At 46.7% G+C, this 14021-nt stretch overlaps 1 protein-coding gene across 1 annotated transcript in view; it reads right to left on the bottom strand.

Annotated features, from left to right (window-relative positions):
* Window positions 1–1172, bottom strand: part of LOC149280658 (myb/SANT-like DNA-binding domain-containing protein 1) — a 43476-nt gene extending 42304 nt beyond the window's left edge. The window contains exons 1-2 of the mRNA XM_089500266.1: window positions 993–1172; window positions 248–512 (exon numbers count right to left, since the gene is read on the bottom strand). Coding sequence (XP_089356392.1) covers window positions 248–512; window positions 993–1089 — 362 coding nt within the window. The 5' untranslated portion in view covers window positions 1090–1172. The remainder of the gene's footprint in view (window positions 1–247; window positions 513–992) is intronic.
* Window positions 1173–14021: the final 12849 nt, after the last annotated feature.

The following is a 14021-nucleotide window of genomic DNA, read 5'->3' as shown; positions in this document are numbered from 1 at the left end:
TTTTATTGGATAAAAGGATTAATCACTACTGTACTAAAGTTATGCTAGCAATTTTAAATTAGCATGGGGAAAAAATTAAGCATCATAACATGGTGAAAGTGCTGAGAGAGATTTTTAAGAGCCTCATGAAGAGGCTTTAATCCTTCATCTTTGGATTCTCTTTACACAACCTTTTCAGAAAGGCAAAAACCTGATCAGTTTCAACAAATCTCTTTCAGAAGAATAAAAGCAATTAACTGCTCCTTACCTGTACTGGAATGTCATGTTTGTGATTTTTATCTTTATTTCTTCTCCATGGCGAATTTCTCCAGTCATTTCAAAGAGTTTGTTTGCCATTTTCTCATAAACTTTGGCATTCCTTTTAGTTTGTTTCAGTTCATCAAAAAATTCTTCCCAGACCAGCATTAAGCCTCTCATTTCTGCATCAGTCCAGTTCCTGGCCCTCCTGTGCTTCTCAGTCTGAGCAGAAACAATATAACTGGGGATTTCTGCTGCAGCCATTGCTGATTGACCTAAAAGGGTTTTTTAAAAGAGAACACTTAATATAGATTTTACTTTTTGGTTTAGGATTCTGCAGTGCAATGCATGCATAGGAGGCTACAGGATTTGAATGACAACAGAACACATGAAACCTCTTTGCAACAGCTTGAAGCTTGAGTGCACAAAATGGGGCCTACATCTGACAGGCAGGAATTTAGTTAAAAGCTTTTAAACAGAGAAACGTCATTTTGATGTCACGTTTCCATAGCAACAGAGCAACTGCATAAGCTACAACAACAAAAACCTTTTAACTGAAAGGAAAAGAATCAGGACAAAGTTGACAGGCCATCAATATTAAAGCTTTTAAACACTTTAGGTTTAACAGAAACAACAACAACAACCACCAAAAAAGAGAGAGAGAGAGAGAGAGAGAGAGAGAGAGAGAGAGATGATCTGTGCAGCCTTTGAGAAGCCACTTTTAAGTTTTTCACTCCTTTTGAGATTTCCCTTACCTTTTAGGCAATCTGCTGGAGGCTGTCTGAATGAGTTTTTAAGTTGTGCCTTGGCAGACTCCCTTGGAGGTGGCAAAGGCTGGGGCTGGGGACACATGAAAACACGCTTCTGCAACACTGGCCACCAAAAAGTCTCACACTGCTTTGTGGAAGCATCGTTCACATATGAAGGAGAACCGACCGTGCAGAAAACAGTTAAGTCCCTAACTAAAATGGTGCCAGGTTCCCGTGTTCAAGAACATAGATCACATACACTGGTGTTTACATATATATGTGTTTGTGTGCACGCCTGTGAGAGAGAGAAGGAGCCAGAGGCCAGCTTGGGTCCTAAGTTGTTTTCTCCTCCTGCTAAGCAAGCTCATCCGGCAGGGCTGTCAGCATGAATTTGCCTTTTATAGGTTCATATGACCACATATGTATTTGCCCCAGGAACAATTTGAATGCTGTTTGGAGCCTTTTATTTAGCTGTGCGTTGCTGCCTCAGGACTGCAGCTGAGGCATTTTAAAGCTGCTTCATGGTAAACCCATAAAGATTATTTATTGTGTTAAAGGCGGTGGGGAAGAGGGGAATGGCACGAGGATTAAAAACTGTAAATACATTGCTGTATTTCCATGGCATTTTTTCATCACAGAAAGCTAAATCCCACTCCCTGTTATAATAATTTCCCTGAAGCCCTATTCCATGAGATGTGTTTGGCAAACATGATGGGCTCAGTTCTGTCTTTAAGATCCATGAAATACATCCTTTGAAGCGATGCTCACGGCTAATGGACAAGAGATTCATTCTGTATTTGGAATGAAACAACTCCACGTATTTGAAAAGAAATGGCACACTGAAAGCCAAGTGTGTGGTTTCATTTTTAATGTGCTAGTAGCAATAAAGTCTGTGCTTGTCACCTCCCTTCCCTCAAGATTGTTGTTGAGCATCAGGGGCTCATATACCCAGTAGGTCCTTAATCCTCAAGAAAGATTCTCATGCATTTCAATCCATACTTAAGTATCCTGTGCACAAATCTATCTTGTCTGGAGAATAGTTACGAAGTACAAGATCCTGAAGGGAGAGAAGATCACAAAATTACTGTTTTAAGACTAGCAACACATACTGTACTTTCTCTCCTGACTGGCATCTGTTTATAATATCCCCCTCTTCTTACTGGAAGAAAGTTGGAATGACAATTTTCTAAATAAAGATATCAATTGCCATTCACCATCATTGTCAGCAACAGCAGCAACAGTGACCATAACCTCTCTTGTTGAGTCATAGAATTCAATAGGAGAATCTGGCCTCCCCAGCACCACCACAAAAGGTACCCTGTGAACAGCGACTGTGCTTCGTTGTGTAGAGCAACCCCTTTTAAGATGGGTAAAGTATGCTTGCAGGGGAGATATTATTGAGACTCAATTGAGAGGCATCATGTGACTGAGAGACAGATGGCAATCAAGAGGAGGATTAACTGACAGCAGGTTCTTTTCTGTATGAGAGTGTGAGCGTGTGTGAGAGAGAGAGAGAGTGAGTTTCAGACTTCCCTGTCATTTCACCAATAAAAAACAAAACCAAATTAAATTGAAAATGTTGGGGGAAATATCCGGAATAGTGTTAGAAAACAAGACCACTATCTATTTTACACTCTCCCCCCCCCCCCCCCCACATTCTCCGAGAGGGCATTCCTACAACAAAATTAATAATTTGGAAAGAATTTATTATATCCTCATCTTTCTGAAATGCATGCAAATGTGGGTCAACAGTTACATGGCAGCCAAACTTGTGCTTGACGGTCAGACATAAATATGGCTTTGCATTCTTGCCACAGTGCATGTTTTGTTGTGGAACCTGCTCATGGAAGAATAGCTATGAATAAAAGCAATATTAGGCATTGCACATTTCCCCGGATGGTGAAGGGCAGCATTGATGCTTTAGCTTCCTCTGAATAAAGCTAGATTGTGTACTTACATCTTTGAGATACTTTACTTAAACTATACAGATTTACTTCAGTTAACAAAGCCTCTGACAAAGAAGCTCCTTTTTACAAAGTACTTATATGTGAGCCTAGCCCAGTCCCCCTTCCCATAAGAAGGCCCATACCAAGACTCCGGATGGCGCTCGGTCTTCTTCCAAGGACCAGGGTTCATTGTCAGTCCCCAGAGGGCATGTCTCGGTACCACTCCCTCCTTGGACCCGTCCAACCCTGGTTTCAGCCTTGGTCGCCTCATCACCTGCTACGTTGGCTTCCATCAACTCCCTGATGAGGACGTTGACACAGCCACTCAGTCACCTCGTCGCCGATCACCGACGCCAGTCCCTCAGGTTCAAGTTCATGTGGCAGAGATTTATCAGCCCCCCCCCCCCCCCGCTTCTCTCACCTTGAGGACTCTGACTACTGCTATGACAGTGAGACAGACAGATACTTTGTATCCGTAAGCAGGGAAGTTGTCCAGAGTTGCTTGGGCTCAAAGACCACTGTGCCTCCAATGCCAAGGTCCACTTTGCCATCAACGCCAAAGTCTGCTCCAAGGTCGCAATCCACTCTACCACCAACGGCTGTTGCGTCGTCTCCTGTTTCCATCTTGAGACCCCGTTCCGTTGTTGCCACTGCTACGCAGACACATCACTCTTCTCATGTGGACTTGGATGCCGATTCTTCTGAATCCGATCATGACGAAGCGCGCTGTACGGATCCTCCTGTATCTCAGGCTGACTCAGGCTCCTCGGACGAGGTTACCCCTCAATCCGCGCAGGAACTATTCCAGCCAGGTGCTTCGTCTCCTACCAATGACGTGCATACCTTTGCAGAGCACATCATTAAGATGGCTAACTCCTTGGATATCCAGGTCACGCATACCGAGGATGATGCTGCCAACCCCATTGAAAGACGGATTCATGGCAAGGTACCAACACCACCTTCCATCCCGCTGCTTCCGTCCCGTGAGAGAATAGCCAAGCGCTCGTGGGATGCACCTGCATCACTAACTCACACGACTAGGCAGGTTGAAAAAGCATAGATTTAAACGTTTTGCTGCCAAAATGGAAATCATAAGAAAAGGGGAAGCTACAGAAAGAGGAAAATCATCCCAGGATGCATTTTGAAAAAAACTCTTCAGGTGGTCTCTCAAGGATTCAAAATGTTTTTGTTTATTTATGAAAGGCTTATTTGAACTTGGGCATGTCTACACAATTAAAATACTCCCATTTATCAATGACCTGGATGACAGACTTGGGAGCATACTTATCTAATTTGCAGATGACACCAAATTAGGAGGAATAGCTAATACCCCAGAGGACAAGATCAAATTTCAAATTGACCTGAATAGACTAGAAAGCTGGGCCAAAGCTAACAAAATGAAATTCAACACAGAGAAATGTAAGGTACTGCACTTAGGGCAGAAAAATAAAATGCACAGATATAGGATGGGGGACACCTGGCTTAAGGAGACAACATGTGAAAGGGATCTAGGAGTCCAAGTAGACCACAAGTTGAACATGAGTCAACAGTGCGATGGGGCAGCTAAAAAGGCCAATGCAATTTTAGGCTGCATCAATAAAAATATAGTGTCTAGATCAAGAGAAGTAATAGTGCCACTGTATTCTGCTTTGGGCAGGCCCCACCTGGCATATTGTGTTCAGTTCTGGGCACCACAATTGAAAAAGGATGTGGAGAAACTGGAGCGTGTCCAAAGGAGGGCAACTAAAATGGTGAAGGGTCTGGAAACTATGTCCTATGAAGAAAGACTTAGGGAGCTGGGGATGTTTAACCTGGAGAAAAGAAGATTAAGAGGTGATATGATAGGCCTGTTTAAATATTTGAAGGGATGTCATGTTGAGGAGGGAGCAAGCTTGTTTTCTGCTGCTCCAGAGAACAGGACCCGGAGCAATGGATGCAAGCTACAGGAAAAGAGATTCCACCCCAACATTAGGAGGAACTTCCTGACAGTAAGGTCTGTTAGACAGTGGAACACACTCCCTCGGAGTGTAGTGGAGTCTCCTTCCTGGGAGGTCTTTAAGCAGAGGCTGGATGGCCATCTGTCGGAGATGCTTTGATTTGGATTTCCTTCATGGCAGGGGGTTGGACTGGATGGCCCCCGTGGTCTCTTCCAACTCTACGATTCTATGATTCATTTCAATTGAATAAATCCGGCCATATATAATATGGAGGAATTGGGACTTTTTGTGGGCCAGGTGTGTGTGTGTGTGTGTGTGTGTGTGTGTGTGTGTGGTTACTACATAAACTCTGCTGAAAAAGGCTGAAAAGTTTTTATCATAATGTATGTGAATATCTGTGAGGATGCACATTATCAAATGTATGGCTGTCTGTCTGCTTTGCATGGATTCTTATAGCTGCACATTTTCAGTAGAGAGAGGCTGCTTGTTCGTTTCCCGGGCACAGTACAAGGTGTTGGTCATTACCTTTAAAGCCCTCCATGGCTTGGGCCCAACCTACTTAAGGGATCGCCTCCTTCTGTATAATCCGCCCCGTACCCTCAGATCCTCTGGGAGGAATTTGTTACAGTCCACAAAGACCAGATTGACGGCAACCTCCCAGAGGACTTTTTCCGCGATCACTCCCACTTTATGGAATGGCCTGCTGGACGAGATCCGTCAAACTGCCAACCTTGAGAGCTTCAAGAAAGCTGTCAAGACGGATCTCTTCTGGCAGGCCTTCCCAGAATAGATTCCGGCCATGTAACGCTCTCCCCACAGTCATATACAAGCAAAAACTCTGCCCACCATTATTTTATTATTGTAGTATTGTTTTTAGATTTTTATTGTTTGTAATTTTAATAGATGGAATTGTTTAATCCTTTTTTAAGGGGGGTGAATTGTATATATTGTATTTTTTAAAGGTTGTACGCCACTTTGATTGTGGAAACAAAAAGCGGGATATAAATTAAAGTTTTATTTATTTATTTATTTATTTATTTATACTCTATCTCTGCCCGGATCTGCCCCTTTTCCTGTGCTGCTCCCTATTCATGGAACCTCCTTCCCCTACATCTCTGGACTGCCACCTCTTCAGCCAATTTCAAGGCTGAACTGAAGATGTTTTTGTTTAGGTAAGCATTCCACCTCACAACTTGATAGAATTATTATTATGTGTCTGTATTTTGTCATATTTTAAGGTATGTTTTAATGTTATTATTGTTGTTCTATTTAGATTGTACACCTTAGGCAGGTTTTTATTCTATTTTGTATACTCACTAAGTAAAGTGTTGTGCAAATTATAAATAAAGTTTGATGATGATGTTGATGATGACTGAAACTTGTCCAATAATACTGGACAAGCAGCTGCCAAGGTTATATCCATTGGATCTGTCTCAAAAATAGCATCCAAGTCAGAGCAGATCTGAGTGATTTTGTTTGCAAAGTATATTGCAAATTTATCAGAGTGGGCTGAATGGGCTATGTTCTCTTCTTGAAAGCCAAGGTGTAAAAGACCCTAGACCACTCAAGGCAGTTCCGTTTGATGACATTGTACAGATGCAATGGTGGCAGAGAAGGACAGGTTGCTCACCTGTACCGATATTTCTTTGAGTGGTCATCTGCAAATACATACAAATGGGTTGTGCTGCGCCTGTGCAGTGCTGCTCGGAAACTTCTGGAATTACTGGGCAAAGTTAACTTTGAAACTTTTTGGTGGTAGCTCTGCCCATCCCTTATAAGTCCCCTGCCTTCCCACTCTTTCCCAGTTCTGAAATTTTCACCATGTAAGTGCCATAACAATGAACCAATGTAGAGCAGGACACTGAGGGGAGGATGGGTGGGATTTGTATGTATTCGCAGATTACCACTCGAAGAAATACCGTTACAGGTGAGCAACCTGTCCTTCTTCTTCGTGGTCTTCTGCAAATGATATACAAATGGGTTAGACTGACATGCTTAGGTCAGTGGTGGAGGGAGTGTCATGACACCAAAGTTAGGTTCAAATAAAGCTGTGTTTATTAAACCACACAATAAAGATCTTTGCACCAAAACTGTGTTTGCTGTGCTTAGTATTTCAATAAATAGTACTTTAAGTCATCAACAGCAATAGGATTACATTATGAAACATCTTCAAGTCATGTTTTTCAACATATTTGGTCATGAAAACCATGCCAATTCTGACAATCAAGACATTTATTATCAACAGTTTGTAAACAAATGGAAATACAATGCAAATGTCAATGCAAACCTGAAACCAACACTGCCCTTCCAAAGGCTGCGTCCCGTTTGGCCCTGGTGTGCAGCCTATAATGACTGATGAAAGTCAAGGGCTGGGACCAAACAGCAGCTTTACAGACATCTTCCAAGGGGACCCCTGTCAAAAAAGCGGAGGATGTCGCTACCGCCCTAGTTACATGGGACCAAATCCTGGCCAGGAGAGGTCTGCCCGACAGTTCATAGCAGAGGTGGATGGTTCCAGCCACCCATTTGGAAAGCCTCTGAGCAGTCACAGGAAGTCCCTTTTTCGGTTCCAAATAGCACTGGAAAAGTCTCTCGGAATGGCTCATACCCACAGTCCTGTCCAAGTAGAAGGCCAAAGCCCTCCGAACATCCAAGGTGTGCAAGTGGTTTGAGGCCAGGGTCAGTAAAACAATGTCCTGACACATGTGAAAGGATGACACCACCTTAGGCAAAAATGTAATGTCGGTACGGAGGACAACCTTATCCTTATGGAACCTAAGGAAAGGCTGTTCGCAAGGCACAGAGCTCTCCAGCATGGCGAGCAGAGGAGATGGTCACAAGAAAGGCTGTCTTCCAGGTCAACAGCCTCAAGTCAGCTGTGGCCATGGGCTCGAAAGGCTTGGATTGCAAACAAGACAGCACAGCGTCCAGACTCCAAGCAGGTGTCAGTACTGAGACTGGAGGATGGATGTTGTTGCAACCCTTCAGGAAATGCTTCACCAGAGGGTCCCTGAAAAAAGAAGGTTTACCATCAAACTGGAAATGAGAACAGATGGCAGAAGATAACACTTGATGGAGGTAAGGCAGAGCCCTGAATTCAAAGTGTCATCAGGAACTCCAATACCACCGGTGTCGACACTCGGGGTGGAGTGAGGTCTCTTGCAGAGAGAAATTCAACAATTTTTTTCTATTTGGAAGTGGTGGCCAGCTTTTGGGCAGCCAAGATCACTGTCCGTACCGAGGGAGGTAGCAAGTTTAGGAATGGAACCTTCACACCACCATCGGTAGGTTTTCAATGTCTGGATGCCAAACCCGGCCATCCTGGAGAGTGAGGAGATCTGGACGGAACTTGAGACTGAGAAAGTCTTACCGGTAGAGGTGGAGCAGGGACAGAAACCATGGTTGTCTCGGCCAACAAGGCGTGATCAGGATGGCATCCAAACAGTCTCTTGTCATCTTGGACACCACCCTGGTGATCAGTGGAAATAGAGGAAAGGCGTATAGTATCTCTCCTGACCAAGCGAAGATGAACGCGTCTCCGAGAGAGTTTCGTTGCACACTCGGAAACAGAACTGTGGACAGTGGCTGTTGAAAACGGTCATGAAGAGGTCGATCTGTGGGGTTCCCCACTGACCGAAGAGGTCGTTGAAAGTCTCGGAATGGAGCCTCCACTCATAGCAAATGGTGGAAGACCTGCTGAGCTGGTCGACCAAGTCGTTTTCTTCTCCCAGGGAGTGGATTGCTTGGAGCAGAATCCCTCTCGGGATGCACCATTCCCAGATGCAGAGCATAATGTCGAGCAGGGTCTGTGACCTTGTGCCCCCTTGCTTGTTGAGGTAGTACATAACTGTGGCGTTGTCCATCAGAAGAAGTACTACCTTGTTGGAAAGGTTTGTCTCGAAAGCTCTCAAGGCCTTTTCCACAGCAAACATCTCAAGGGCATTGATGTGGAGGGCTTGTTCATCCAGAGACCACTTGTCCTTGATGAAGAGGCCTGACGTGTGGGTACCCCAACCTTCCATGGAAGCATCTGTGGTCAGGGTGACCTGAAGCTGAGGAGGCAAAAAAGGCATGCCGACACAAATGTTCTGGGAGTTGAGCCACCAGCGGAGCGAGCTGGAGATTGGTCTCGGGATCATGATCCACTTGGACGGGGAGTCTGTTACCACACTGAAGGCTGACAGGAACCATGACAGGAGGGGCCGAAACTGCAACCTTGCTCACGGGGTCACGAACGTTGTGGAGGCCATGTGTCCCAGGGCTATTTTGACATCACTGGCCCTCACTCGCCTGTGGGCGAGACAAGCCTTGACCACAGCGCAAAGAGCCTGGAAACGGTCCTGAGGGAGATAGGCGACACAGTGTTTGGAATCGAGGACGGTACCAATGAACCTGATCTGCTTGACTGGGGTGAGATGCGACTTCTCCAAGTTCACCACAAAGCCGAGGGACGAGAGGAGCAACAAGGCGAAGTCGATGTCTCTCCGCAATTTATCCACGGAGGGGGTGGTGAGGAGCCAGTCGTCCAGGTACGGGAAGACTCTGGAACCTCGTTGGTGAAGGTAAGCCACCACTGGAGCTGTGCACTTGGTGAAGACTCTCGGCACCTTGGAGAGGCCGAAGGGAAGGACATTGTATTGGTACATGTCAGGACCGACAGCAAAGGACAGGAACCTCCGGTGACTCTCTCGAATCCCTACATGGAAGTACGCGTCCTTCAAGTCGATCGTCGCGAACCATAGGCCCTGGTGTAATAAGGGCAAAATAGAGGCGAGAGTTACCATCCGGAATCGACAGTAAGTCAAATAGGAGTTGAGGAGTCTCAAGTCTGAGATTCATCTAAGGCCACCATCGGTCTTGGGGACCGTAAAGTATCTGGAGAAGAAACATCTAGGGGCTTGTGAAGGATCAATGGGCGAGACCGTGCCCTTTGTCAAAAGAGAGTGTACTTCATCGAGAAGGGTGTCTGAGGGGGGTGGTGGAAACAACAACTCCAGTTGGAGGGAGCTCTTCGAACTCGAGGGCATAACCCCTACAGACGATGTCAAGGACCCAACAGTCAGAAGTCACAGTGGCCCAGGTGTCAGAGAGGAGTTTCAAAAATGTCACGGAAGGAGGAGCTGGAAGAGACGACGGAGCACACAGCAACCCTTCAGGATCTCTTCTTGCCGTGGTCGGTATCCTGTTTGCGGTAGTTCTTCCGGTAACGAGCAGGGGACTGGCGGCACCCAGAAGAAGAGGAGGACTGTGAAAGGTAGAGCTGCATCTGGTGCTCTTGTTGCTGGTATGGGCAGTCTTGTTGGAAAGGCTGCTGGCCTTGGCCATAAAACTGTAGCTGACCTTGAAAACGCTTTCGAAAATAGGGTTGAGAAGGTATGGACATACCGTGGTTCTTGGCAGCTGCCTTCATACGGTATTTGAAGTTGAGGTGCTCATCCATCTCGCGATTGAACAGGCCTGCATTGTCGAACAGCATGTCCTCAATAGTGGCCTTTGTGTTTGGGTTCAGATCTGCGGAACGGAGCCAAGTGTGTCTTCTCAAGGCAAAGGCAGCCGCCATGGACTTGGCTGAGCATTAAATGGAGTGTCGGGCTGAGGTTATTAGCTAGCTCCCAATAATAATAATAATAATAATAATAATAATAGGTTTTATTTATATACCGCCCAATCACTGGGAATCCGAGCGGTTTACAATAGAGGGGATAACAGACAGTTCCCTGCCCACAGGCTTACAATCTAAAAGACACGACACAAAAGGAGAAGGGAATGGTGAGGGGGGGGGGGAGGGAATCAGGTCCAGCATTCTTCTCTCCCTCTGAGGCCTGGACCAAGGCAGATGGACCGGAGGGAGGGCTCTGCTTCTTCAGGCTAGCCCCTGATGGTACTGGGCCAGCCTTCTCTCTCCCCCAGAGGCCGAAAGATGACAGTTAGGGAGGGAGGAGCCTCTTTCTTCAGGCTAGCCTCTGATGGTACTGGGCCAGCCTTCTCTCTCCCTCAGAGGCCGAAAGATGACAGTTAGGGAGGGAGGAGCCTCTTTCTTCAGGCTAGCCCCTGATGGAACTGGGCCAGCCTTCTCTCTCCCTCAGAGGCCGAAAGATGACAGTTGGGGAGGGAGGAGCCTCTTTCTTCAGGCTAGCCCCTGATGGAACTGGGCCAGCCTTCTCTCTCCCTCAGAGGCCGAAAGATGACAGTTAGGGAGGGAGGAGCCTCTTTCTTCAGGCCAGCCCCTGATGGAACTGGGCCAGCCTTCTCTCTCCCTCAGAGGCCGAAAGATGACAGTTAGGGAGGGAGGAGCCTCTTTCTTCAGGCCAGCCCCTGATGGTACTGAGCCAGCCTTCTCTCTCCCTCAGAGGCCGAAAGATGACAGTTAGGGAGGGAGGAGCCTCTTTCTTCAGGCCAGCCCCTGATGGAACTGGGCCAGCCTTCTCTCTCCCTCAGAGGCCGAAAGATGACAGTTAGGGAGGGAGGAGCCTCTTTCTTCAGGCCAGCCCCTGATGGAACTGGGCCAGCCTTCTCTCTCCCTCAGAGGCCGAAAGATGACAGTTAGGGAGGGAGGAGCCTCTTTCTTCAGGCCAGCCCCTGATGGAACTGGGCCAGCCTTCTCTCTCCCTCAGAGGCCGAAAGATGACAGCCAATAGAATAAGCATAATTTCTGATCTCCGTCAGGACACTCTGACATTCATCTGGGACATCCAGAATGATAGGAAAGATCCATTCCATCAAGCACTGTATGTATGCTCCCATACAGGCATTGTAATTTGCGACTTTGAGTCCAAGAACAGAGGAGGCGTAGGCTTTCTTCGCCAGGCCATTAACTTTCTTTGCCTCCCAGTCAGCAGGTGATGTGGACGTCTTCGGCGTGAAGGACTGCTGAGACCCTTCGACAATAGCAGAGTTCTGCTTGGGGGGGGGGGGCAAACAGCCAAGAAGATTGGGATGGAAAAAACCTATACAAGGATTCAATATTCCTGGTCGTGGGTGCCACAGAAGCTGGTGTGTCCCAAGAGCGTTTGGCTATGCTTTCCAGCGAAGGCAGCAAAGGGATGGAAGCTGGCGTCGGGACCTTGCTGTGAACCCGCCTTTCAATAGGGTTGGCGGCATCATCCTCCAGGTGAGTGATCTGTAGGTCCAGCGCATTTGCCATCTTGATGATGTGCTCTGCAAAGGTACGGACATCATTGGTGGGAGATGAAGCACCTGGTTGAAACAGTTCTTGAGGAGAATGTTGGGCAGCTTCATCTGAGGCGTCCGAGTCAATGTGCGAAGAACGAGGGTCCCCATACTGGGACTCGTCATGGTCCGAATCTGAGATGTCATCAGCCATCACCACTTGAGAAGACGAGGGTAACGTCTGGGTAGCAGCGGCAACAGTGGAAAGGGGTGTCGGTGCTGAGGCAACAGAGAGTACTGAAGCCGTTGGTGGTAAAGTGGATTTTGGCATTGGTGGGACAGTGGATTTCTGGCCCAAGCAATGACGGACGACATTGTGACGGACAGAGACATAATATTTGTCTGTCTCACTGCCATAGAAAAAGCCAGAGTCCTCCTGCTGAAGGAAGTGTGGAGGCTGTTAAATCTCTGCCTGATGGACTTGAACCCGAGGAACTGATGTAGGAGACAGCTGACTTCAGGAAGAAGCTCCACGAGGTGATATGGCTGACAGAATGGCAGCGTCGACCTCTTAATTGGAGATTTGATGGAAGGCCAATGTAGCAGGCGGAGAAGAAACCGAAGCCAAAACCGGTGTCCGACGAGTCTGGAGGGATTCAGGTTTGACTGGTATTGATGAGTCCCGTCTGGGTATGAAGAGGCGGCATGGTCTTTAGAGGACTGAGCACCATCAGGATTCTTGGTTCGGGGCTTCTTGGAGTAAGAAGAACCATGAGGGGAACCTTCTCCTGAATCCAAAGGCCTCTTTTTCACTGAGCCATGAGGAGAACCTTCTCCTGAATCCAAGGGCCTCTTTTTTTAGGAGGATTTAGAGCTCGATTACCTTAGGGAGCTCATATCTTTATCATGGGCCGAATCCTTCTTGGAGCTCGTGTCCTTGCATTTAGTCTTGTCCTTTTTGGAGAACTTAGACTTGGACTTCATCTGGTGTGCTCCTTCAGACCCAACATCTCTTTCTGGGACAGAAACGGCAGTGGCACTTGGCTCAGTGGAGGAGCTCTGGGCCACAGAAACAGCAGCCGTAGGTACTGACTTCGAAGCGGCAAGTGCAGAAGCAGAGCGGGAGGCTGATGGAGGCAAGAGAGCCTGTTGGTACAAGGCAGCCTTGAGGTGAGAGTTGCAATTTTTTCTGGCCTGGGGAGTCAAAGACTTGCGGAGGGCACAAGTCTTGGGGTTGTGAGCCTCACCAAGGCAGAGAAGGCAAGAAGAGACAGAAGATCCTGTCTGGGAATCTTACCACCACACACGTCGCACTTCTTGAACGGAGCCGGAGACATTGTAAGCCAAATCAAATTTCAAATCGAAGTCGTAAGAACACACTGGTTGATCAACAATACACGGGGTTTGTGTGTGTGTGTGTGTGTGTCAGATCAAGAATGGTCAAGCAAGCAGAGGTCGAGATTTTTTTTAGAGAAAACAAGCAGATTCCAGCCGCAAAATTCCTAAGCAGCTAAAAAAGGAACTGAGGAAAGAGCAGGAAGACAGGAGACTTATAAGGGATGGGTGGAGCTACCGCCAAAAAGTTGCAAAGTTAACTTTGCCCAGTGATTCCAGAAGTTTCTGAGCAGCACTGTGCAGGCGCAGTACAACCAATTTGTATGATTCACAGAGACCATGAAGAAGAGGTATAATTTCTTCACTGCCAACATCTCCATGGCATAGACCTTCCAATGAGCTCTAGTCTGTTTGACTGGACTTGATCCAAATCTTCTGCCTCTTTAGTCTCCATCCCATTCGTTTCATCATGTTAACATTTATTACATCTAATTCAGGTGTTACCTTACAGTGATCAGTTTCATTATTTAACATGTTACATTCCATAACGTAATCCTTTACTAGCAAATTGGAACTAAATTACAAAATCCTCTCTCTCTGTCTCTCTCTCTCTCACACACACACACACAACTTTAAATTTAATGCTATCCCATCCTCTCTATGGGGAACAATCTATTTCTTATATATTACATTTAGCTTTCATGTGG

The sequence above is a fragment of the Sceloporus occidentalis genome, unplaced genomic scaffold, assembly GCF_023333645.1.
Source record: "Sceloporus occidentalis isolate IW3139 unplaced genomic scaffold, rSceOcc1.0.p SCAF_150, whole genome shotgun sequence".
Taxonomy (NCBI): Eukaryota; Metazoa; Chordata; class Lepidosauria; order Squamata; family Phrynosomatidae; genus Sceloporus; species Sceloporus occidentalis.
This window is presented reverse-complemented; position numbering and strand designations above follow the sequence as displayed.